At 47.4% G+C, this 24289-nt stretch overlaps 1 protein-coding gene across 4 annotated transcripts in view; it reads left to right on the top strand.

Moving 5' to 3' along the window:
• FBXW11 (F-box and WD repeat domain containing 11) overlaps window positions 1-19350 on the top strand; it is a 77430-nt gene extending 58080 nt beyond the window's left edge. For all 4 annotated transcript variants that reach the window (XM_032702902.1, XM_032702900.1, XM_032702901.1 and 1 more), the window contains 8 exons: window positions 6739-6876; window positions 7448-7566; window positions 8520-8769; window positions 10203-10321; window positions 10903-11013; window positions 11939-12017; window positions 13452-13640; window positions 16943-19350. In XM_032702902.1, the coding sequence (XP_032558793.1) occupies window positions 6739-6876; window positions 7448-7566; window positions 8520-8769; window positions 10203-10321; window positions 10903-11013; window positions 11939-12017; window positions 13452-13613 (978 nt within the window). In that variant the 3' untranslated portion in view covers window positions 13614-13640; window positions 16943-19350. The remainder of the gene's footprint in view (window positions 1-6738; window positions 6877-7447; window positions 7567-8519; window positions 8770-10202; window positions 10322-10902; window positions 11014-11938; window positions 12018-13451; window positions 13641-16942) is intronic.
• The last annotated feature ends 4939 nt before the right edge of the window (window positions 19351-24289 follow it).

Below are 24289 nucleotides of genomic sequence, written 5' to 3'. Positions count from 1 at the left end.
ACTTAATTAAGACAAGAATTAAAATGTGTTTTTTCTGAAGACCTTAGGAAAATGTGGTGCCAGACCATCAGATAAACATCATGTGTTCTTCTGAATTCTGGATAAGTTCAGATTCTAGGACTGGAACTGAAATTTTAAAGCCTTGGGACAATTGGAAGAGGGGAAGAAATCAGCTCCCACCCTTAGTCCCTACCAGCACGAGATGGTTGTTTATGAAAGTTGCAGTGTATAATTTCTGAGAGAAATGGATTTGTTTAGTACTGCTCTCATTATGATCTGAAGAAACTTTATGTGCATGTGTGGGGAGAATCTGGTCAGCATTATTTGCCTAGAAATTTTTTCAGCCAGCCTTTGAAATCTCTGTTCCACAGGCGCTTTCCAAAAGGCATTTCTTAAAAATGAAGCTGGCCAAGGAAAGGAGAGGCTTTGGAGCAGCAGGGACATGGTTATTGTGGTGCATGACACAGATCTCTACTGTCCCCTCTGAACAGGGCAAGCACTCCTTTCAGATGCCCCAGCATGGGGTGGGCCCTGTCTTGGATTCTTTGACTCACTTTGCCTGTGTCACACCTGCTGGGGAGCAACTCTAGGGGAAGGGCCCTGGGAGTCCTGGTGGGTGCCCTGTTGGCCCTGAGTCAGCAGTGCCCTGGCAGCCAGGAGGGCCAACCCTGTCCTGGGGCATCAGGGAGGGGATTGTCCCGCTCTGCTCTGCCCTGGGGCGGCCTCACCTTGAGTTCTGGGGGCAGTTTTGGGTGCCACAATATCAGAAAGATCTAAAGCTGTTGGACAGTGTCCAGAGGAGGACATGAGGATGGGGCAGGGTCTGGAGGGGCCACATGAGGAGCAGCTGAGGGCACTTGGTGTGTTCAGCTGGAGAGGAGGAGACTGAGGTCAGACCTTACCAGAGTCTGCAGCTCCATCTCTTCACCCTTGTGAGCAGCAACAGGACCTGAGGGAACAGCTGGAGTTGTGTCAGGGCAGGCTCAGGGTGGATCTCAGCAAAAGGTTCTTCCCCCAGAGGCTGGTTGGGCACTGCCCAGGCTCCCCAGGGCAGTGGGCACAGCCCCAAGGCTGCCAGAGCTCCAGGAGGGTTTGGACAACACTCTCAGGGACAGAGTGAGATTGTTGGGGTGTCCTGTGCAGGACCAGAAGTTGGACTTCAGTGATCCTTGTGGGTCCCTTCCAACTCAGGATATTCTGTTTTTCTAAGAACTTCGTGTTTTTATGATGTTGTGCTTGAACTTAGTTGTTGTCTCTAATGGAACCTAAAAGGTGCAATAATTTTATTTTTCAGCAGCATGGTTTTTGTCAGGTGTTGTGTATAGTCAGAGGCACATGTCACTGAAGTGCCTCAGAGGATCTCTCTTTTTGTTGCTATTTGGCTTGATTTCCTCTCCAGATCTGGCACTTACAGCAGTACTTCTCCTCCCTCCATCACTTTGGTGTTACCAGGAATCCATTTAAAGTCAGTATATATTAATGTTGCACCTCTAACATAAAAGCTGGACATTTTAATCTTAAGTTTGTTAGTTGGTGGAAATTGGTGGAAATGAGGATCCTTTAAGAGAAAAGCAGCCAGACCCATCAGTGTGTGTTACTGTGATCATGGCACTGCAGGCATGAGAAAGGTTTCCTTCAGCAGGTGCTACCCTTGAATCCCTTTTGGGCTCCTGTGCTTCGTGGCTGTGTGTGCAGAGGTGGAGAGGACAGACCTTCAGTGCCACGGTCTGGGAGCCATGGTGGGGTTGGATCAAGAGTTGGACTTGATGATCTCGGAGGTCTTTATGGTTCTGTGATTCAGGGAGAGCATCTGCTTTGTCCATCTGCATCCTCCTGTTGTAGGGACTGCTGAGGAGAAGCTGAGTGGATTCTTTACTCCTTCCCTGGGGAGACAGAACAACTGGTGTCCCATCAAAGGCTGGCCAGCACAGCATCCAGGAATGAGACCGTGGGGACAGGATGAGCTGCAGTTCATTTCCTTGGCAGTAATCAGTGAAGCTGCAGTGAGGTTGGAATGGTTGCACTTGTGGACCTTGGAGCAGCTCCATCCTTATGGGATCAGTCTCATGCAGAAAGGGAGCACACTCATCAGTTTGTGTTGTCACATTTGGATCTTAGGCCTCAAATTCTGCCAAGACACTTGCTGGGGAAAGCTTCCGTTTCCTTTTGCTCTGGAGTTGTTTAGATTTCTGGACTGTTTACAGCTTTTCCTCTGGTCTTGGGAGTCCATCCTGGAAGGGCTCTTTTCCCCCAGACGGAGCTGAAAGCCCACGTAGTGTTCAAGTGTGAGTAGCTCTCAGTAATACACTCCTGGTTTTTTGGCCTCACTTTAATTTGGGACTGTTCTTAAAAACACAACCTTGACTATCCTAGGATTTTTCTGAATCATGCCAGAAGCCCACTTACCAATTCCTGGAAATCTCCCCCCTTCTGTATGTGTGTGTGTGTGAAAGTGGGCACTTCTGCTTGTATTAGACAATGCATGCTGAACTTGAAATATCTGCATACATATGTATAAAATTAACATTCCTTATATGTTAGTGGGGTATAGTGAATCCCTCTTTCTCTGTTTGACTTGCTACCAGTTATTATTCATGAAGGTGGTTTTTATTCTTACTTGACTCTTCTGTTTGCATAAAGTGATGTAAATACCAAAACCCGGTTGATCACTTTTATGAATTAACCTTTGTTTGCATTTATTTCCATGTATTTGTTTCCTTTGTTACTCTTTACTACCTCTTCCAGTGTAACATGCCAGCAGTTTCTTCCATGTAACTTTTTGTTTTTTCCAGGGTTTAGCTTTAATGTGGATAATCTAGGGTAGGGCTGGTCTCGTTCTCCCAAGTAACAAGGGACAGAACCAGAGGAAACAGCCTCGTGTTGCACCAGGGGATGTTTAGGATATTAGGAAGGTTTCTTCATCAAGCACTGGCACATCTGCCCAGGACAGGGCTGGAGTCCCCATCCCTGGAGGGATTTAAAAGCCGTGTGGATGTGGCACTTGGGGACATGGGTTAGTGGTGACCTTGGCAGTGCTGTGGAATGGTTGGACTGGATGATCTCAGAGGGCTTTTCCAAGTAAATGATTGTTTGATCAGGTTGGTTCAGGCTTTTTGTGGGATAGGATGAGAGAATTAATAGCACAAGGCAGAATCCTTAATGGTAAAATCCTAGAAGTAAGATTGGAAAAGACCTCCTAGACCATCAAGTCCATCCTGTGCCCCATCCCCACCTTACTTCTGCCTTTCCTCTGCCGTGGTCAGGAGGGGTTTTCTCTTTTCTCTTTGAAGAAGGCACGTGAAGAGCTAATGCGTCAGAGAAATCCCTGTGTACGTAACAAATGTGTACGTTCCTTCTTCTTTTTCCTGCCCCATTTGTCCTGCAGAAGAATTGTGTATTCAGAGGGAATAGAAATCCTTGGTTTATGGGATTAAGATAAACCCACTTACTCTGCAATAACATTCACAAGGATAAAAATGCAATTGTTAGTCAAGGAGCTGAACACAGTGTACATTATCCAATGGAAAAAAACCCTGTTTGTAGTAGGTTATCCTTAACACTTCTAATGTATAGTTCCAGCTGTTAATGCAGATGAATTGCATCATTTTGCACTGTGCATCTTTGTACCAGTGAATATATTCTGGCATGGTCAAGGCTTGACTTTACCTCTACATATTGGACTGCTTTTTCTATGTGGACTTCTCTCATTAAATGCCTTTTTTCCATATCCGTTTATGCACCACTTCAGCTGCCAAATGGCTCTCCTGCTGTGGGAAATGCTTTGGCTTGGTCTTTATCCCTTGTATGCCCGAATTTTGTTGGTTGTACAGCATTTGTCAGCTACTTGCTGCTGTTGCTCTGGTGAGCATTTAGCAAAGGGTGAGAACTAAGTGTGAACTCAGGAGACTGTTCTGCAACATCTTGCTTTTAATGTGAAAGCCAAGAACAGAGGCAGTTGGAGACTTTTGAGGGGATCTGTAGAAAATACAGTAGTGGGTGTTGAATATATTGGTGTTAGGTTTGGAACCATAAACACACGAATAAACAGTGAGACTCTTCACTGAGTCCCTGGTGTTTGTGAGAGTCCATGAGCACAGTGATCTCCTCCCTGCCCACCTGCTCAGTGTATCCATGGTCAGTCAGATACCTCCTGGAAGGAGGTTGCAGATGAAGACTTTTACGAACTGCACAATTGAGTAACAAGCAGAAATTTCCTAGAGCAAAAAGCTTTCATGTGGTTTCCAGTATTGTACTAACCATGTTCCTTCTCGGAGGGTCCTCCAGGTTGCCCACCCACTCAGCCCTATTCAGTCATCTAAAATAATGTTATTTCTCTATACATCCACATCTGGTTTCACTCTGCTGCCCATTGCAGTGCTGCTGTGTGCTGTGTGTATGGTGGCTGCCTTCCCAGCACACCGAGAATTTACGCAGTGTAAGGGGATTTTACAAGTTCTCAACAAACATGCAGTATTTTCCCACAGTAGCCACCCCGTGTAATGCCTACATGAAATGACCTCTATTCACAGAATTAAAATGTACACCTGCATGTGACTTAACTGCTTTACAGTGCCTTCACAGGGATATACATGGGACTGCAGTTTCCTTTATTTGAAACCATCATTTCCTTACAGGGAGTGTGTTAAGTAGCTTCCTATAGTGAATTTGTAAGAATTAAGGCACCCTGTGTCCCCAGTGTGTGCTGAGTGAACTTTCGCTGCTGTTGTGGCTGGGGACTGTGAGCAGCAGCAGCTGGGATTTGTGGTGTTCCCGGTGTGTTCTGGAGCTGTTGGGAGTGGCTGTCGCAGGAAGCTGGAGTGTGAAAGTGCTCACTGAGTGTTGGAGCTCTCACAGCTCATCTGGCACCTGCTTTGTGCAACCGCTCGTTGCAGAGCTTTCCAAGAACAGTGCTTTAGGGAAGCTCTCCCCTAAGGCTTCTTAGAGTTGAGTATCTGAACATAGATAGTTTGTAAAACTGTTTAAATTGGCTAACTCAGATCTCTGATGCTTTGTCTCCTGTCTCTTCAGTGTTACTGTTGCATTTTTAAATCTACCTTCAGATCTATAATTGCATTGGTTCCTGCTGTTATTGCTTGCAGTCCTCTCCTGTTTCTGAGGGTCACCTCTGGAGCAGCAAAGGAGTTAATGAGCTGCAGTCCTGCCCACTTAGTACAGATGAAAAATCTTCAGATAAAGCCTGAAAATTGCCTGTCCTTCCCCCTCCATCCCATGCTGAGCAAGGAGCATAATGAGGAGCTTCTCCCTCCAAGGCTGAAGCAGAGCAGTGTCAGATTGGAGCCCAGTTCCCAGTCTGACAGTCAACAGTGCACTGCTTGGCCAGGGAAGCTGATCCCAAACTGACAGCCGCCTCATTATCCTAATTTCATCAGCTTCCCCACCAAATTGGAAGAGAATGAGAGAGGATGAGTGGCTTGTCAGCTGCTCCTCTGGAAGCATCTCTTGGTATTTATGATCTAGAAAAATTCCTGGGGCACATCAGGTTTGTATTATGACTGTGTATAATTCTCTCCAAATTGCATAATGGGAGACAATTGAAGGAACAAATGCGTGAAAAACGAAGTGGAAAGTTAGTATTCCCCTGAAGCAGAGATACTTTCCTAAAATTGGGATGTCGTAGTCACACTGCACTTCTGTCTTTGCTAAGTGTTGGTTTTGAGTCTTGGAGGAACTGCAGAGGTGCCTGCTATTGCTTTGAAAGTTGGGATTATAGGATTATATGGGTTATAAATATGCTTTTCCAAGCAAACTGGCAGTCAATCAGCTTCTGCCCAGGATTCCTTGCAGTATTTGGGGAGAATCCCTGAGAAACTGCTAAATAAATGGCCTGTTCTGGTGCCTCTGCTGGAAGGTGAAAACATTCCAGCCTGTCCAGGTGCTGCAGGTGTTGGCCTGGAGTTCTCTGCACACATTCCCTTATGGTTGTTGTTACGAGCTTCCTGTCCAAAATCCCACATGGCTTTGAAACCAGCAGTGGTTGTCTAACAAGTAATAAAGCTGATTAAAACACAAAAATTATCCTGGTTCTACTATAAAATAGTTTGCAGCTTTTTAAGGCATGTCAGGTCTCTTTCTGTAAAAATATCTCTCAGAATGCAAACGTGCAGAACTACCCTTCCACAGGAACAGGAGGAAAGCAACTTTGGATTGTTTGAAACTTTATAAAGTCCCTGTTCAGTTTTATTTTTATCAGGCTTCAAGGGGCTTAGAGGAGGCTTTCATATCTCAAAATCCCTTTTTAAAGTGTGTAACTACAATTAATAGGTGATTTGGCTGGGTAGGGGAAGGAAAGGTCCAAGAACTCACATAACCCAGCTGTTGGACTCAGCAGTTTTGTAATGTTGGTCACTCAGGGGAGACTAAACATGGCTGTACGAGCTCCTGGTTTCATCTTTGCTGCTTCTGTCAGATGGTCACATAAATATGGGGGGGGGAGGAGGAACTGAATGTATCTCTGTAGTGGCTCCTTGGGAAACTGTCATTAAGGTTGCCTGACCATAATTTTCCCCACTAAACACAGCTTTAGGCAAATTACAGAAGTGGTAATTCTAATTCATTGTGGTTTGTGTGTTTTTATTGAGGAGGGAGAAAAGATTCACTGAAGTTTTACATAGCTGAGATTTAAGGGCGGCATGTTTAAAAGTAGGAAGCTGTCTGTGTGTGTTGGAGCATTCCTGCTCTAATCTTGGGACTAACTGCTGGTTCTCCCCCTGCCCCCAGACCATAGAATCCAACTGGCGGTGTGGGCGACACAATCTGCAGAGGATCCAGTGCCGCTCCGAGAACAGCAAAGGGGTCTACTGTTTACAGTATGATGATGAGAAGATCATCAGTGGCCTACGAGACAACTCCATCAAGGTGAGCACTGCTGTCAGGGGAGCTCTGCCAGGCACAGCTGACTGCCTGTGCTTCCTTGGCTCCCTTTGTCTCCTCATGGGACAGTGTTTGTCTGTGCAGGGTTTGGCAGGGTGGGATGTCTGCTGGAGCCTGGCAAAGTCACCTGCACTTTGCCCTGGAAACGTTGGGCACTGCCAGCCAGGGGTTGGTTCTGTTGGCCACAAAGACATTCTTGTGAGATCAGTGTTCCCACAAGAGGGGTGCAGTGTTTGTGCCCCGCTGTCCTTCGCTGGGATTGTTGGCGTTGCCAGGGGTTTGCTGTCATTCTACCAGGTTGCTTCCATGCTCATTGTCCATGGCTTTTCCTTTTACCAGACAGGATTTGATCTTTCCATGATGGTTGGTCATTTCAAACCACACTTGCATCAAGACTTGCCTTAAGCTGAAAGGAAGGACAAGGCTCACTGATGGAACAGACTCACTCCTCATGGGGCTCTAGTTTTCCTCCTTCCTTTGCAGTTACGACAGTTTTCAAGTCTTGGATCCATGTTCTTGGTCTTGATAAGCCACTTATCCTTCTTGTTTTTAATAGATTTGGGACAAAACAAGCTTGGAATGTTTAAAAGTATTAACGGGACATACTGGCTCAGTTCTTTGTCTGCAATATGATGAAAGAGTCATTGTAACTGGATCTTCAGATTCTACAGTGAGGTGAGTGTCGAGTTTTTCCACAAGGATAATTTGAGTATCAGGGCTGGGAATATTTACAATTAATCTCTAAATATCAGAAGACATCTCTAATATAAATGCGATACTATTATTCCAGAAACAAGATATTCATAGTTGGGAGAGCATCTCATTAAATAATTTTTTTTCAAAATCTGTCTCAAGAATTTTGAAGGAATATGACCTGAGTGATTCAAGGCATATCCTGAAGTTTTAGAGTGGCTGATGGCCAACTGTACAATAATTTCTTGTTTTAGGGTTTATGGTACTGCCTTCTGACATCTCTCAGTTGTGACTATTATTGGAAGGGCATTTAGTACATATGGAGCATTTGTCTGACTGCAGTTTTGCTTATAATGAGTTAAAATTCTTCTATGATCTTAATGGTCAGTAGATGTTCCAGTATGAAGACACTCAGGTGCAGTTCACTAGAAGGGCCTTGTCTCCTCTAGTGCCTTGCATTGGTCTGCCAATGGCAATCTCTCAAATACAGTAAATTAAGTAGTGATTTTACACTTCATGTAAGCTGCTGGGTAGCTCTGGAGGGTGCTGCATCCCAGTTGCTACTGGTGGAGATGAAATCTGAATGAATAGTGTAAAACTGGAAAAACCCCATATGGATAGTGTTTGTTTTGGTCTGTTCCATCATACAAACTTTAGTCATCCTGGAAAAGTTTGTACAGTTGTTAAGTAGCTTATTCTCTTAGCAGTGATCCCAGGTTAGGCATTTCCTGCCTGAGTGTTTGCTACCATTAGTTGTTATTTGTGGGTGTGAGGTGTGACAAGAATACTTCCCAGCACTCATCTCCCTGCTTTCCCCAGGCCCTGGCAGGGGTTAAACAGCCAGAGAGCTCTGGTAGAGATCAGACAGACCTGTGCCCCTTCCCGCCCTGCAGAGCCATCATCCTTCATGTGGGATACGCTCTTTTCTCTCGCAGGGTTTGGGATGTCAATACAGGTGAAGTTCTGAACACGCTGATCCATCACAACGAGGCAGTGCTTCATCTGAGGTTCAGTAATGGCCTGATGGTGACGTGCTCCAAGGACAGATCCATCGCCGTGTGGGACATGGCCTCACCCACCGACATCACCCTGCGCCGGGTCCTGGTCGGCCACCGCGCTGCCGTCAACGTGGTGGACTTCGATGACAAGTACATTGTGTCAGCGTCAGGGGACAGGACCATCAAAGTGAGTGGGCACAGCTCTGGTCCAGCTCTGCGTGGGCCACCAAGCCAGGGAAGCCTCAGAGCGTCCTCAGCTCGGAGCAGCCATGAGCAGTTCTGGGCCTTTACCTTTCTTGTTCCCCCTTGGCTTCCTCTTGCTGACAGTTGGTGTTTGTGCAAATAACTGTGCTTGAATACTCTCGTGGCTTCTGTGGTGCAATTGCAGAAGAGCAAAGCACATTTGCTGTTTGAGCTCTACTCTCAAGATGGGTTGGTTTATTGAATGTGGAACATCTTGTGCCTATTTCCAGTGGGTATTTTTAATTTCACTTGGCAGTCTTGTCCAGTTGTGAAGTTCATCAACAGTGCCTTTCACAGAATCCCAAGATGTGCTGAGTTGGAAGGGACCCACAAGGATCATCCAGTCCAATCCCTGGCCCTGCACAGGCCCATCCCCAGCAGTCACCCCCTGTGCCCCAGAGGATCAGCCAAACCCTCCTGGAGCTCTGGCAGCCTTGGGGCTGTGCCCACTGCCCTGGGGAGCCTGGGCAGTGCCCAACCAGCCTCTGGGGGAAGAACCTTTTGCTGAGATCCAACCTGAGCCTGCCCTGACACAGCTCCAGCCATTCCCTTGGTGTTGTCCCTGGTCCCTCCAGAGCAGAGCTCAGTCCCTGCCCCTCAAGCTGGAACTGCAGTGAAGTCTCCCCTCAGTCTCCTCACTGTGCCTTCCTAGCAGCTCAGCCAGGCTGTGCCATGTTTGAAGGCTGAAGAGGCCATATTTGAAGGCTGTTATATACCAGAATATTTGAGTTACCCAGAGTCTACAGTATAACAAAGGCATTTCCCTGCCCTCTCTGAACCAGAGCTGCCTTAGCCTGGGCCAAGAAGTTCTTGGCAGTTTCCTGTCCAGATCTCTGCCAGAGATCCTACTGTGCCGTGCTGGAAAATGAGCCACTTGATACTCTGCATTACAACTTCAATTACAGTTCATTAAAAATGGGCAAAGTTGTTTGAATCCTTTAATGTTAAGAAAGAAGCAGCCACCAAACTTTTAAAGGCCACAGTTTGGACCTTCTCTTTACTAGTAGCTTGCTAGTAAATTCATTGGTAAAAAATGTGAGGGTTTTGTGTGTTATAACTTCCACTTTTAAAAATGATTTTTAACTTACCAAGATTCAAGTGTAATCAAATTTATGATATCATTTGGGGCAGTCTCTAACACCTGAAAACATTTTATATGCAACCCTCCTGCTCTTCTCAGTGGCTCTGTGTGCAGTGGCAGTGCTCAGTGTCACTGTTGGGTCCCCAGAGCACCCTCTTGGCCGGTAAAGTTACACTGGGGGTTTGCAAAAGCTGAGCCTCAGGGCTCTCCAGTTTGTGAATTCATAGTGGTGTCTATTGAAATCCATAAACCTTGTGTGGTGTAGTCCTCAGAGGAGTTTGTGCTCTGTTCCCCAGGTCTGGAGCACGAGCACGTGTGAGTTTGTGCGGACTCTGAACGGGCACAAGCGCGGCATCGCCTGCCTGCAGTACCGGGACCGGCTGGTGGTCAGTGGATCCTCAGACAACACCATCAGGTGGGTGCCCAGGGCTGCTGCTCCTGTGTAACAGTGTCCATTTGACCAGGGAAAACGGAATTTCCTCCTTTTTTGATTCCTGCGCATCCTTGGCATGGCTTCCAGTGGAGCAGATGATTTATGAATGAAACTTAATGCAACGTGAGAGTAAACATATCACAGCCCTGTGAAAAAGTGGGCCACAGGTTTATTTCAAACTAAACAAAACTTCTTGCCTACTGCTATATCACCTTGTCTTCTGCTTGGAGAGGTGGGGAAGACATTGGTCCCTGGTTTTCTAATTGCTTGAACCTCTAATCAACTGTTTATGCAGTGTGTTAATAAGTGTGTTAAAAAGTGTGTTAAAAAGTGTGTTAATATTTCCCAGAATAACACAGATCTAAGCTTTACTTCCATGTAATTTTGAATGACTACACCAATTTTGATAAGCTGCAGCTGCTCTGAGTGGCATGCATGGTTCTCATGCCTTTTTGAGCAAATTATATGATATTTTGCCTAGGAAACCAGTCGGTAGCACATTTAAATCCCTGGGTGTGAGGCTGAAGCTGCAGTGCTCAGCCTCCCTGCTCTGTTCTCTGCAGGCTCTGGGACATCGAATGTGGTGCCTGTTTAAGGGTATTAGAAGGCCACGAAGAGCTGGTTCGATGCATCAGGTTCGACAACAAGAGGATTGTTAGTGGAGCCTACGATGGGTATGTTGGAAAGCATTTGCCAAAAATTTTGCCTTTAGTGAACCGTCTTCTGAAAGCCCCTGAGCCTTGTGTTCCCTGGGCCAGGGTCTCTCCTGGTTTGGTGAATGGATCACTGTATACCCGAGAGGCTTCTGCTTGAGCATTTCAGCACAGTTTAAGTGGCCAAGAAGCTGCTTGGCTGGTGCCCTTTAGCACACTCCTGAATTGTGTTATCACTTGAGTTTGACTTTCCATCGTAAGTAAACTTTTGTTTGGCTGAAGTGACATTGCTTTGTTTCTTCCATCAGGAATTACTCCTTGCCAGGTCCTGTGTGCTTAGAGTAGTTTCAAACTTTCTATTTTTCTAAGGCAGCACACTAAAAATATTTATTATGAGTGTTAATGTATCTTGTGGGGCTCTCAGAAGTCTTCAGGGACTGTTTCTGTGGGGCTGAGGGCAGGAGTCCCACCAAGGCACCTCTGTCTTGCTCAGTGTTTTCAGTGTTTAATGGATTTGTGGCATTTTACATCCATGGCCAAACCCTCCATTTCTTTCTCTGCCTGAACAGCAGAGTTACTGAAAACAATTCTGGAACTGTGTCTGTCTGTAGCCTTTTATTTGGGGTCAGTGTCTCCCTGGAGTTGGCCAGTCCAGCTTCATTCCCATGTTCCAGAGGGGTTTGTGTGTGCACAGTCCACTTGTCTGTCATACAACCATCAACTTGTCTGTCATACAACCATCACACTGAAAAGAAACCCAAAACTACCTGTGTTTTACAAGATTGAGTTTTAGTATTTTAGTGACAACAGATTCTCACAATTTGCTTAATCCTGAGGAATTAGCTTTAGGGAAAACAATGGCAAACTTTCCAGGGCTTTAGATGTTGTTTTCTGTGCTTATACTTGAAATGATGTTTTCATAATGACCTTCTTCTCTTCCTTTTAGTAAAATTAAAGTTTGGGACTTGCAAGCTGCTCTTGACCCTCGTGCCCCAGCAAGTACATTATGCCTGCGTACGTTAGTGGTACGTAAAAACTCGTTAATTTGGGGTTATCTGAAATATTCTCTTGATGAGGGGTGTTTCTTTGCATTATAGTGGGATAGGTGGGAATGTCAGGATGTTTTATGAAGTCTAGAGTGCTTAAGAGTAAAGAAAAATTTGTTGTTATATCCTGAATGATTTGCATCTGAGCTTAAATGAAAGACCAAGTTTTTCTAGTTTGGGATTCTCAGGTGCTCTTACAGGAAAAAAATCATGAACTGTGTAAATCCTTCTAGTTATCGGTGTGTTTCCTTGATATCACACTGTGGGGCTGGCTTTAAATTTCCTCTTTATTAAAAAGAGAGGAGGAATCTTGGGAGCCTTTCCCAAACTTTTCTCCTAACCCTTCACTTTGCAAGGAAGAGTTGGGAAGGGGGAAGGGGGGTTGAGTTGCACGTTGCCACAGGAACTCTTGTCCCTTCAAAAGATTGTCACATTTAGGGCTGTTGCTTAAGTTACGTTTTTTTTTTTTTTTTATAATTAGGGTTTTGGCTTATGACAGCTGACTTGATTAAAAATAGATTGGGGAAATGAATTAATTGTTCTTTTAATCGAAATGTGGGTGGAATTTTCCTTGAAGAGTCAGTTTGACAAGCTGATAGCAACCCGAAGTCATTGGCTGTAGGTGTGCACGTGCTTGGCCTTGCCAGCACCTAGAGAAGGGCTTATGTGGCCAGAGGTGCTTCTTGTTTTTCTTTCCCTTCAGTAGTCTTTGCACAGAGATAAGATTTAACTATTCTTTAATTTAGTTTTAGTGAAAAAGTTGATCGTTTTCCTTCTCTGGGTGTCCTGTAGCTCAGGGGATCATTCTGCCAGCTGGGATTAGTTCTCCAATAAAGACAGTGTCCTCCTTTTGAAGTGAATAAAAATCAATAAGCAGGACTAAGAGGAGACCTTTTTCTGGGCTTCTTGGTGCCATTTTGAGGTTTCTTGGAAGAGCTGCTGGAGCATGTGTTCCACTCCCCTTCTTATGGCAGTCTTTGAACTCCTGGCTTGTGGGTGAGCCCTGAGGATCCTCCAGCGGCATCTCTGGGTGAAGCTGGGATGTAATGTTTTGGGGCTGCACAGAAACAGAGTCAGCAGAGAATTCTGCAAGAGAAGGAGCCCTGGGAGAGCACTGGTGCCAACCAGTCTCCGAAATTGCTGGTTTGGTCTGGAATACTCTCAGCCTATGGCTGGCCCTGCTGAGGGAGGCTCAGGGTGTACAGGCACTGAATGTGGAAGCAGTGAGTTTTGCTGTAAAAAACTTACATACGAAAGCAGCTTTTCTTGAATTTGTGTGTAATGTTAACGAAGGGTTTCTGAGCCAGCACAGCAGAGTTTGGACACACTGTCCTGTGTCCAGATACACGTGTGATGCCAATGTACTGAAGTGTTCCCCTCTTGCCTTGCTAACTTCTTGCCTATTGCTCACAGGAACATTCAGGACGTGTCTTTAGGCTCCAGTTTGATGAATTTCAGATCATTAGTAGTTCCCATGATGATACAATTCTGATTTGGGATTTCTTAAATGTGCCACCGAGTGCCCAGAATGAGACCCGCTCTCCATCTAGAACATATACTTACATCTCCAGATAACAGTCTGCACTTTACTGCCCTCATAAGGTAAGGAAAGCTCCCTCCTTTTATTGGATGTGTTATAAATATCTGAAATGTTCCCTCTGCCTGCAGGTTGGCTTAGTCAAAACACAAGATGAAGTTTTCCTTAAGCAAATAAAGCCTGTTTATGCCACTTCTTTCACCATCTAGTCTTGGTGCAGTCACGCTTCAGCATGTCCTGTTATCTCCCCCTCCTGTTAGGAATTGGGTACTTCAGGCATTTTGTAGAAAGCTATTATGTGTTCACAACAGCCTTGGGCAAATGCTCACCAGGAAAGAGCAGCTCTCTGAGCACCATGAGGAGCAGAGGAAGCTCTCAGAGCTCAACGTTACGTCGTGTTGGGCACCACGACAGCTCAGAGCTGTCCAAAATGGACAGGAACTTGGTCTGTTTTGGTTCCCTTTTCCTGCCAGTCAGCTCCAGTTAGTGCTCAAAGGCTCTGCTGTAGATTCCCAATCCTTGTTGGGACAGTGGATTCTTTTCCCTAGGTCATCTATGCCAACAATTGAGCTTCCAACTATACACAGCTGTGAGTGCTGGGACGTGGAAACATAGGCACTGCCTTTCCAAAGTAGAGCAGTCTCTGCCACTGCCAGACTGGATGCTTCCCAGGCACTGGAGACACCACAACAGGAGGATTAGGAGTGACATTGCCCCAACAGGAAGGATTTATTTTATTTGAAGTAGATAATGCTTTGCTTAAATGTGATCTGAAAAGCTTTCCCTATCTTCACATAAGAATGGATTTTCATTATCTATCTGGATACATTTGTCCCTGCTGTGGCAACGTGTTCCTCAGGTTTGCTGCTCCTGTGGGATCTCTGCTTCTGGCTAGGAAATAGCTTCCCTTGTGAAGGCATACTTTGAGATGCTCGTGCTTCAAACTGAGTTTGCTTTCACCTGGAAGCATTCCTGGGGAAGTGTTGGCTGCCTTCCCTGCTGCTGAACTCTGCTTATTCTAGAAAAAGCCAAGGCAGCTGCCTGTGCCTGAGCTTTAATTATTCCACCTAATCAGGCCCATGATTAAGAAAGAAGTCTAATGATGTGATGATGAGCCATGTGCAGAATCCCACTTAAACTTTCCCTTAAGGCCATGTTTTAGGAACATTGCTGTAGGGTAGTTTAGTGAAGCTCATGGACCTGCTCATCCTGCTGCAGAGGGACAACAGACACCTGGAAAGGCCCAACTGCTGAGCTGAACGTTTGTACATGGTGGAGACTGGCTAAAGACACAACTCCATGGGAGAGAGCTCCTGAACCTCCCCACAGAGCCAGACCTTCCAGCGCTGCCTCCCTTGTTCCGGATGATCCCAGAGGACACACTTGCATCCCTGTGGAAAGCTCAGTGTTGTCACTGATGTGTCCCTGGGGACTCTGTCCTGCCCCTGCCACTGGCTTTGTGCCCCTGGGTCCAGACCTAAGTGAGCTGCTGCTGTGGGAACTCCAAGGTTTCTTGAAGCTAAATAGTTTTCCCTCTGAATGGAAAACTTCCTTGCCTCCTTTCTGAGTAATTCTGTTATTTATTTTTCTTGATTTCTCAGACAGAACAGGCTGCATTTTAGGAACAGTCTGTCTTTTAGTCCCTGCACCACTGCTTGCTTCTGTTAACCTGAAGATCATTTGAGGTAGACCAGTTATTTTCTTACAGAAGTATATTGGGCTTCTTTTATTAGCTTTGATTCGTGGAAGAGCTACACATAGTGTGTCTTAAGCACAAAGGAATCACAGAATGTCCTCAGTAGGGAGGAACCAACAAGGATCATCCAGTCCCACTCCTGGCCCTGTGCAGAACACCTCAACAATCCACCTTATCCCTGAGAGCGTTGTCCAAACACTCCTGGAGCTCTGGTGCTGTGCCCACTGCCCTGGGGAGCCTGGTCAGTGCCCAGCCACCCTCTGGGGGAAGAACCTTTGCCTGAGATCCAACCTGACCCTGCCCTGCCACAGCTCCAGCCATTCCCTTGGGTCAAGAAATTAGGAGTTGAATAAAAGTTATATTGATTCACTTGGACCAGCAGCATGCTGGTGTGGGACTTCCTTGCCACATGGCCCAGATGACTCCCTGTCATTGGGATTTGCCAGTGGAATATGAAATGCCTTTGGCAGGGTGTTCTGCAGTTCAAATTCTGCACACTTGACAGTTCTGCACAGCTCAGTCTGGCTTGTCCCGTGACACACAGCTGGAACCACACAGCCCCCGTGTCCTGGGACTTCTTGTGTTGGTAATGACAGTCCCTTAATAGCTGTTTCCTCTCCTGGAGAGATGCTGTGATGTCACTTTTTGACAGGTTTGTCTGACTTCAGACTCCAAAAACCATAGATCTACATAAAATTATGGTCAAACAGCTAATATTTCATTATGACATTTAATGAAACAGTGTTATATGCTTTCAGACAGTACAGTCTTCTGAATTTTGAAGCAACCCTGTACACGTTTTTACAGGCTTTGCAATGTGAGGCCTCTTCAAAGTGGATCATTTTTGACAGTCCTGGCAATTGGCTGTGAGAGTCTTATTGCTTTCTGTTAAATTCCTGTTGTTTATTGTAACATGATAAAAATTGTTACCATATGATAGGCACTAGGCCTCGGGTTGGGGGAAGGGAAGTCAGGGGGAAGTGCCTACGGATGTTTTAACCTTTCATGGGAATTTTGTATCAGAAGAGGGAAGTTCTCCCTAGTCCATAAAAATGTCAGGGAAGTGGCAGGTACAATCAAAGTTCAGATTTAATTACGCTCAGAGCTTGCACAGCCTCCAAGCGAATAAGGGAGTCATTGGGATGGAAAAGGTCAATGAAATATCAAAGTACTTGAGTGTTGTGTCTGTTTTCTTAAAAGCTCCTCATGTATTAAAGCAACTGAACTTGCCTCCTGTGGAAAACTCCTCCTCTGCAGGATGAGGAGGAAAGGACAGTTTTCTGGCAGCTGTGGGTCACTGTTTGAGTAAACAGTGTTTGGGGTTCAGTGACCTGAGCTGGGGGTCACCTGGCAGTGCCCAGGGAAGGTTTAACTCTGACAAGTCTAAGAACACTGCCAGCCTTGGGTGACCCCCTAAGGAGCAATGCCCTGCAGAGCCTGGCTCTTGCTCCAGGGAATTCAGAGCACATCCCACAGCACAGAGTCCCTGGGGTGCTCTCCCCTGGAGGAAGGGTTCTTAGCAGTGAGCAGCCCTCCATGTGCTGCACAGTATCACGCCCTCCAGCCGTTCTGCCCTTCTCCTTCCAGCAGAGGATGGTGAGGGCCTGCTCAGCTCTGGATGCTGTTTGATTTGTGCTTTTTCTCAGTTCACTTGTCTTTTGTCTTTTGCAGGGTTCCACAGTCTTGAACTACTGGATTTTTGGCTACTACATGCCTGAAGATGTTGATTGACAGCTAAAGTCAGAATTGGTTCTAGATGCTGTGTAGTTGCAAAGCAGCACAATTCTATATCTAAATTTCTTAATCTTCCCTGCTCTCAGTGGTCGTCTTTGAATTTGCTACAAATTCACTGACTTGGAGTAGATGAATTTCAGAAGCCTATCCTTCCCTGCCGTGAGAAATCCAAAGCTTCACATGTAAATTGTCCGTAGAAACTGAACTCTGATGGCTTGTTTTTCAGAAATAAATCAGAAGTCAAGAAAGGACTTGGCCTAATTTATATTGCTTTGCACTTTTGTCTGACTTTAAAGAAAAAAAAACATTCTCCAACGAAATTTGGGTGCCAAACACATGCCCAGAATGTACAGAGCTTTGCTTTCCAGTCACCACTGTCCTTTAGGCGTTACTCATGCCAGGTTCAGAGCCCGTTCTGTTCATAGGAGTGTACGTTGGACTCTTACAAATATTTCTGATTCGCTCAGTAATATTTTTGGATGACAGTTTACTTGTTTCTGCACCAATAATTTCTTTTAAATTAAAGGTTCCCTGTAATTCAGGCTAGGTTATCTGAACTAATTGTATAGCACTGTCTTTTCCTTTTCCCTGTGCTCTGTACTCCAGCCGTCCTGCACTCCCCGATGTTTGCTCTAGTAAACCCTCCCCATGTGTGCTTGCCTCATTTCAGATACTGTGTAAGCATGTAGATATGATGTACATACAGAAACCTCTGGTGCCAGAGTCAGGATTTCCTGACAGTACACACTAACACAGAACGTGGTAGCACTTGGCAGCAGGATGTCCTGAGTGTGGCACTGGTGGGGACATGAATTACTTAGACATTTTCTCTGCAAAAGGAGGTTTTCAGTATTCATTAGTTGGTTTTGGTTTCTTGGGGGGTTTTTTTGTTTTGTTTTGTTTGTTTGTTTTTTTTTTAATGGGAACTACATATTTTAAATGTAATTTCTAAACTTTTTAAAAATTAAAAACTGTTTAATTTATGTTCTGTATCTTATATTTTTGTGCCGCGGTATTTACAGATGTCTGTCTTTAACACCAGCGGGTCCTCACAGACACCTGCTGATGTCCTTTGGTAGCGTTAGTTTGGCTGCTCAGTGGAGAAGATACCATGGGCCAAAGTTACATTTATTTATGTTTGGTTTGCAACGCTTCCTTACGGTGGAGTGGAGCTCCCTTCCGGTCTGGTTTCCGTGCTCATTCCCGTGCTGGTTTTCCATAACAATCTGCTGTGACCACATTGCGATGTCCTGGTTCCTCCTCATTAGCATGGTTTTGTTAGAAACTCCATAGTTTCTTAAGTTCTCATAGTCTCCCCTCTAATTTCTGTGGTTGTACAACTGCATTTTCCTGAGGTCAGGATGAGCCGTGGATAAGTCAGGCGTGGATGTTCATCGGCCTCAGCCGTGTGGCTCCGCTGTCCCCCCGTGAGCCCGCCCGCTGTCCGGGGAGTTGTGCTGGCACAGAAATGTCCTGTCGTTCCTCTGGCCATGTGTATGTCCTGTGTCTCTGTTGTCCTCTGGCAGCATTTGTTGGTTTGCATTCGCCCCGTTCCAGTCCCGGGTCAGGCCCAGGCGGTGCCGAGGCCGCTCCGGGGGGACCCTCCATGACACCCTCTGGAGCACACGGATGGCGAGGTGGTACCAGACCCCCCGGGAGTGCAGCTGGAGGTGTTCCCTCCCCCCTGCACGGGGAGAGTCAAACTCCCGTTTCCGTGTTCCTCCAGTGCCGTTTCCTTCATCGCCGTGACCGAATGCGCTGGAGTGTGGAAGATCCAACGCTCTGGGTGTCCATAAGATCATTTTTGGTAAGCTTGGCAGTAGTTCGTGCAAGTGTCTTACTTTCCCCTTCTCATCTAACAGCTTTAATATTAAACTGGCTAAAAAGAGAAATCTGTCGCAGCCCTGAAGAAAAAGGTATTTGTTTCCGAAGAGCGGAGTCCTTTTGTTAAAATGCATGTGTAAGATTTAAATTCCTGTTTTTCCTTGGGAGATAATGGTATTTGAACATGCAGTCTAAACTTCTTTGTGCTTTGTGTAACATAGCAGTGGACTTTTGTGATTGGCACCCAAGGAACTCGACTCCTGGGATTCATGGTAGTGATCCTGGCTGCACTCTGGACTTTGTTTTGCTAACCATAATTGAGCAACTGTACATTACTGCGATATTAATGTTTCAAAACACTGGGATAGTCTAATTCTAACTTGTAATTATGTTTGCCAATTATCTGTTTGGAAAGTTGGTGTATGAACAGCTTCTTGAAACTGTTAAATTGTACAGATATTGTTCATGATCTAAAGCTTTGTACTGTGGAATGTGCTTAATAAAAAAAAGTTTGAACTTAATTTGTCAAATGAATGGATGAGTGACATCGTCTCCACAGCCCTCAGTCCCGTGCTGAGTTAAGGCCAGATTGGACTGGGCTTGGAGCAACCTGGTCTAGTGGAAGGTGTCCCTGCCCATGATCTTTAAGGTCCCCAACCCAGACCATTCCACGATACAAACTCGTGTGCAACTGCACAGCTCAGAGCCGGGGGTGAGGGTGTAGTGCTGGTGCAGTGCCCAGTGGAGGGCACAGGCTGCCAGGCCAAAGCATTTGGAGTCAGACCGTGTGTGCTGTGGCCCAGCTGTGCTCTGGCACGGGTGGTGTGAGCTGGTGTGTCACCCTTCCCTTTGCTGGGTGCAAACTGGGAGGACACAGTGGCTGAGGGAGCTGAGCTCGTTCCCCTGTGGCAGAGGTGCTGAACCCCCCTGGCTGCAGCACTTCTGCCTCCGCAGGAACATCAGAAGAATTTTTTCTTACTTTATCAAGAATGCAGATGGAATTTTTAAAATATTACTCATCTGCTTGCTTGTTAAAACAACCTGTCCATGCCCCGAGCCCCGTGTCTTCCAGTGCTAGCTCTGACTCAGGAAAAGCCTTGTTTTGGGTTTTCTTTAATGTGTAGTGACTGGGGAGAAAAGGGATTCCAGGTTCTCGGCTGTGCCTCCTTCCCCTGCTCTCTCTCAGTAGTTTCATTCGTGAGTTCAGTTCACTTCAAATCAGTTTGAGCAGTTGCTGCCTGTGTGGTTAATGAGTTGCTCCAGTTCATTCCTGACCAGAGATGGTCCATGGTGCAGATCCTCTGCCTCAGGGGGACTGGCCAGGACTGTGCTGGTTTGTCCCAGGTCGGGTCCAAGGACAGGGAGGGGTGACAATCTCTGGTTACATCCTCATGCTGTAGTGCTCGGGCTGGCTTTGTGTGCCAGCCATGGGGGTCACAGGGGTGAAGCCTTGGGTTTGGTGAGGTGTCTGTTGGAGCCACTGACCTGAAATGCTTTTAAAGGTGCTGTAAACCCTGTGGTAAGAATATGAACTTGGTTCTGGCTCAGTGTTGGCAAATACAGTCCTCAGAATTCCTCTAACACAGAGCACTTTTTATTCTTCTTGACCCACTCTAGCACTGGGTAATAGTTTCTAAGCAGGGTTGCTGCTGCTCAGGTTGAGGCTGCTCTCAATGAGAGCAGAGGATCCAAATCTCATCTGTTTTCTGTCAGAAATGCACTGTAAAAGTGCAGCCTCGCTGGCTCCTGAGAGGGGTTGGGAAGGTCTTGCTGGGTGTCGTTATCCCAATAAGCTGCAAAAGCTCTGTGGTAGATCTGCATTATAAACCTTGAGGTCAAACTTTAACATTCCACCTTACCTGGGTGGCCTTTGGTTTTGGTTGTTTTGTTGGAGTTTTCCCTTGCAGTTATAGCCTTTTTAACAGTTGTCTCTTAATTCCCACCAGAGAACTTCCCAGTGAAGCTGTGGAGGCACCTCTCTGCTGGGTGTTCCCACCCATCCTGGTGTGATTTGGGGCCCCTTTGGACTCTCCCCTCCCACCAAAGGTTAGGAGCATGTGGGCAAGGAGAGCAGGTCTGGGGTCCATTTGCCCTCACAGGCACTGGGGTCTCTCGCTTGGGCCCAGCATCTGCTGCCAACCCTGCCCACCCTGCTGGGGCTGCCTTGGGTGCTGTTGGGACCCCTCCCTGCCCTGCTGCTGGAAAGGGCGGTCAGGCCTTGGCAGAGGCTGCCCAGGGAGGTTTGGAGTCCCCACCCCTGGAGGTGTCCCAGGAAGGCCTGGCCGTGGCACTCAGTGCTCTGGGCTTGGGGACAAGGTGGAGATGGGGCACAGGGGGGACTTGAAGATACTGGAGGTCTTTTCCAACCTCAGTGATCCTGTGATTCCAAGAACACTGAGCACCCTGGGTGAGCCTGTGCCTGCCCCCCTGGGGGCTGTGGGGAGGAGGGGTCGGGCTATGGGGCTCTATGTGGGGATGCTGCTGTGCTGCCCTGGCTCTGCCCCTCCAAACCCACCCACGGGTGCAGAGGCCATGTCTGTGGGGTGCTCTGGTCTCCATTTAGAGGTGAGAACACAGCAGGTGACAGCTGGAAAGAGAACAGTAAAGCAGGCCCTGTGGAACAGGGTGGGTGCTGAGCAGGGCTGTTGGCCCCTCTGCAGAGGATGGGGTGTTGTGTGGAAACCCCAGCAGGTGGCACAGAGGAATTTTGGGGAACAGAGGAGATGAGGGGGTGTCCTCCTAAAGGTGTCTCAATGTGACCCAGCTCCTAGAAGGAAATCTCAGATCTGTTACTTGTACAGGCTGTATGAGGAAAGCTTTAGAAACTATTCTTGGAATCAGGTGGAAGCAGCCACCTCTGAGCCAGGGCAGCTCAGGGCCGGCAGTGCTGAGTGGGAACACGTTGATTTACCCTCTACCCCTTCTGGACTGGGGCAGTGAGCAGCTGCTGGGGAGCACTGGGGACCTGAAAGGGCCTCATAGCACAGCAAGGCTGGTGCTGAGTGCTTGCACACTTGTGACCTGCTCTGATGGCTCAGGAGGACACACCTGAAGGACGAGATGCCATCCAGAGGGACCTGGACAAGCTGGAGAGGAGGCCCATGGGAATCCCATGGGGTTTAACAAGACCAAGGGCTGGTGCTGCACCTGGGTTGCACCAAGCCCTGGGATCAATCCAGGCTGGGGATGAGCAGATGGAGCAGCCCTGGGGGGAAGGACTTGGGGGGCTGGCGGGGCAGAGGCTGGACATGACCCAGCCCAGAAACCCCTGTGCTCTGGGCTGGTCCCACAGCGTGGGCAGCAGGGATTCTGCCCCTCTGCCCCTCAGGTGAGACTCCCCCTGCAGAGCTGCCTCCAGCCCTGGGGAACAGCACAGGGAGCACATGGAGCTGCTGGAGCTGTGTCAGGGCAGGCTCAGGTTGGATCTCAGCAAAAGGTTCTTCCCCCAGAGGCTGGTTGGGCACTGACCAGGCTCCCCAGGGCAGTGGGCACAGCCCCAAGGCTGCCAGAGCTCCAGGAGGGTTTGGACAACACTCTTGGGGACAGGGTGGGATTGTTGGGGTGTCTGTGGACTGGATGATCTGTGTGAGCCCCTTCCAACTCGGGATATTCGGGGTGCCAACAGCAGCAGAAGTCCATTGGGGTGAGTGCCCACTCGGTGAGATATTTCCCTCTGGTCATGGAGAAAAAGGAGTGAAACATTCCCTGCATGTTTATGGATTGGGGGCTCCTGTGGGCTCAGCTCTGGCACTCCCTGTGAGGTGTGTCCATGTGGGAATGTCCCCATCACTCCCTGTGAGGTGTATCCATGTGGGAATGGCCCCCTTGCTCCCTGTGAGGTGTGTCCATGTGGGAATGGCCCCCTTGCTCCCTGTGTGGTGTGTCCATGTGGGAATGACCCCCTTGCTCCCTGTGAGGTGTGTCCATGTGGGAATGGCCCCATCACTCCTGGCAGTTCCAACAGGGCTGCTCCAGGCTCTGCTGTCCAGGGTGGGGAGGCAGCCCTGGCTGGGTGGCCCCTCTTTTTTCTGGAGACAAGGCTCAGGCTGAAGGAGAAACAGCTTTCCTTGTCGGGACGATTTAAGGAATGGCAGTTCCATCTTTTCCTTGGCACAGGTCAGTATAAATAGAGATGCGTTTGTATCTCTTGACTATTTTTTTTCTGCAGTTGAAAATTTTGTATTTTCTTTTCCTCCTTTTTTTTCCCCTTTGAAGGTTTAATTTTTAATTTCCAAGCACATCATGCTTTTTTTTTCTGTGAGGCTCCCACTAAGATGGGCTGGCCCTTCCATGTCAGGGGTCAATGGGATGACTCTGCTGGGTGAGCCTCTGGACAGCAGGAGCTGAGCTGGGAAATGCACAGTGCTCAGCCACATGCCCTGGGTTTGGGGCATGATGTTGGGTGATGTTGGGTCCTGGGTCTGATGGAGCCTCCTCAGACTCAAGGTTTCACTCTGCCCAGCTACTCTGGGCAGTAGCTCTTCCCAGCAGGTCTCAAACAGGGCTCTCCATGGCAGGTTGTGCCTGCCCTGATTTGGGAATGGGTGAGCACTCTGTGGGGCCAGCTCATTAAATCTTGCAAATGGGAATGGTTCTGAAGGATGAGTGTGTTCATGGTTAACAAATAAACCCCAGAACACAAAGGCTGCAGTCATTCAGTCCCTCGGGGTTTCAGGAACCCTGTGTGGGTGTGTTCTGAAGGAGCCAGCTGGTGTTCCCAAGAGGTGGGAAAGCTGTGTACACTCAGGTTTTGTTTTTTAATGGCAGAACAATCTGCTTAAGAAGTCCCACGTGGTGTTAGTTCTGTGATCCAGTTCCCTGGGGGAGGGCTGTGCTGAGCAGCCCCGAGGCTCTGTGTCCTTTCCAGCTCTGGTGAATCCCAGCACATGCTGGGGCTGGACTGGGAGCTGTGAAGGGATTTACCTTCTCTGGGCAAGAGCCCTGTGCCCATCCCCTGCCTCTCAGCTGGAGAACCCGACCTGTTGGCCTGGGCTCTGTTTCCCTCTATCTGTGGGAAGATGCTCCTTGAGCTGCCACTGGATCTTCCCTGTACTCCCCACAGTGCTCACTTTTTTCCTGCAGGTAAAGACTGAGTCAAAAGGTCACAAGGGATTAAAAATGGTACCTTCTGGGGGGGTTCTCATAGTTTTTAATACCTTTAGAGAATTAATCTGTTGCTAAGGGAGTTAACTTGAGAGAAATGTGTTTCCCTAATGTGGTTGGTTGAATTCTCTTGTATTTTGTAAAGAAAAAACCCCCAAGCAAACACAAACCAAACAAAAGCTGTGGAGAGATTATAGAATTTGAATCTTTCAGCCGGAAGGAAATGCTGGGACTGGTGGAGCCATTGTCTTCATGCAACTCCTTATGCTGCACCTTTCAACCCCATCCTGGGACAGGCCCAGTTTCCCATGGGAGCCACCTGCTCACCATGGAAAGCACATTCCAGGACTGAGTTCT

The sequence above is a fragment of the Chiroxiphia lanceolata genome, chromosome 15 (assembly GCF_009829145.1).
Source record: "Chiroxiphia lanceolata isolate bChiLan1 chromosome 15, bChiLan1.pri, whole genome shotgun sequence".
NCBI lineage: Eukaryota > Metazoa > Chordata > Aves > Passeriformes > Pipridae > Chiroxiphia > Chiroxiphia lanceolata.
The sequence above is the reverse complement of the archived record's forward strand: the minus strand, read 5'-3'. Positions and strand labels throughout refer to the sequence as shown.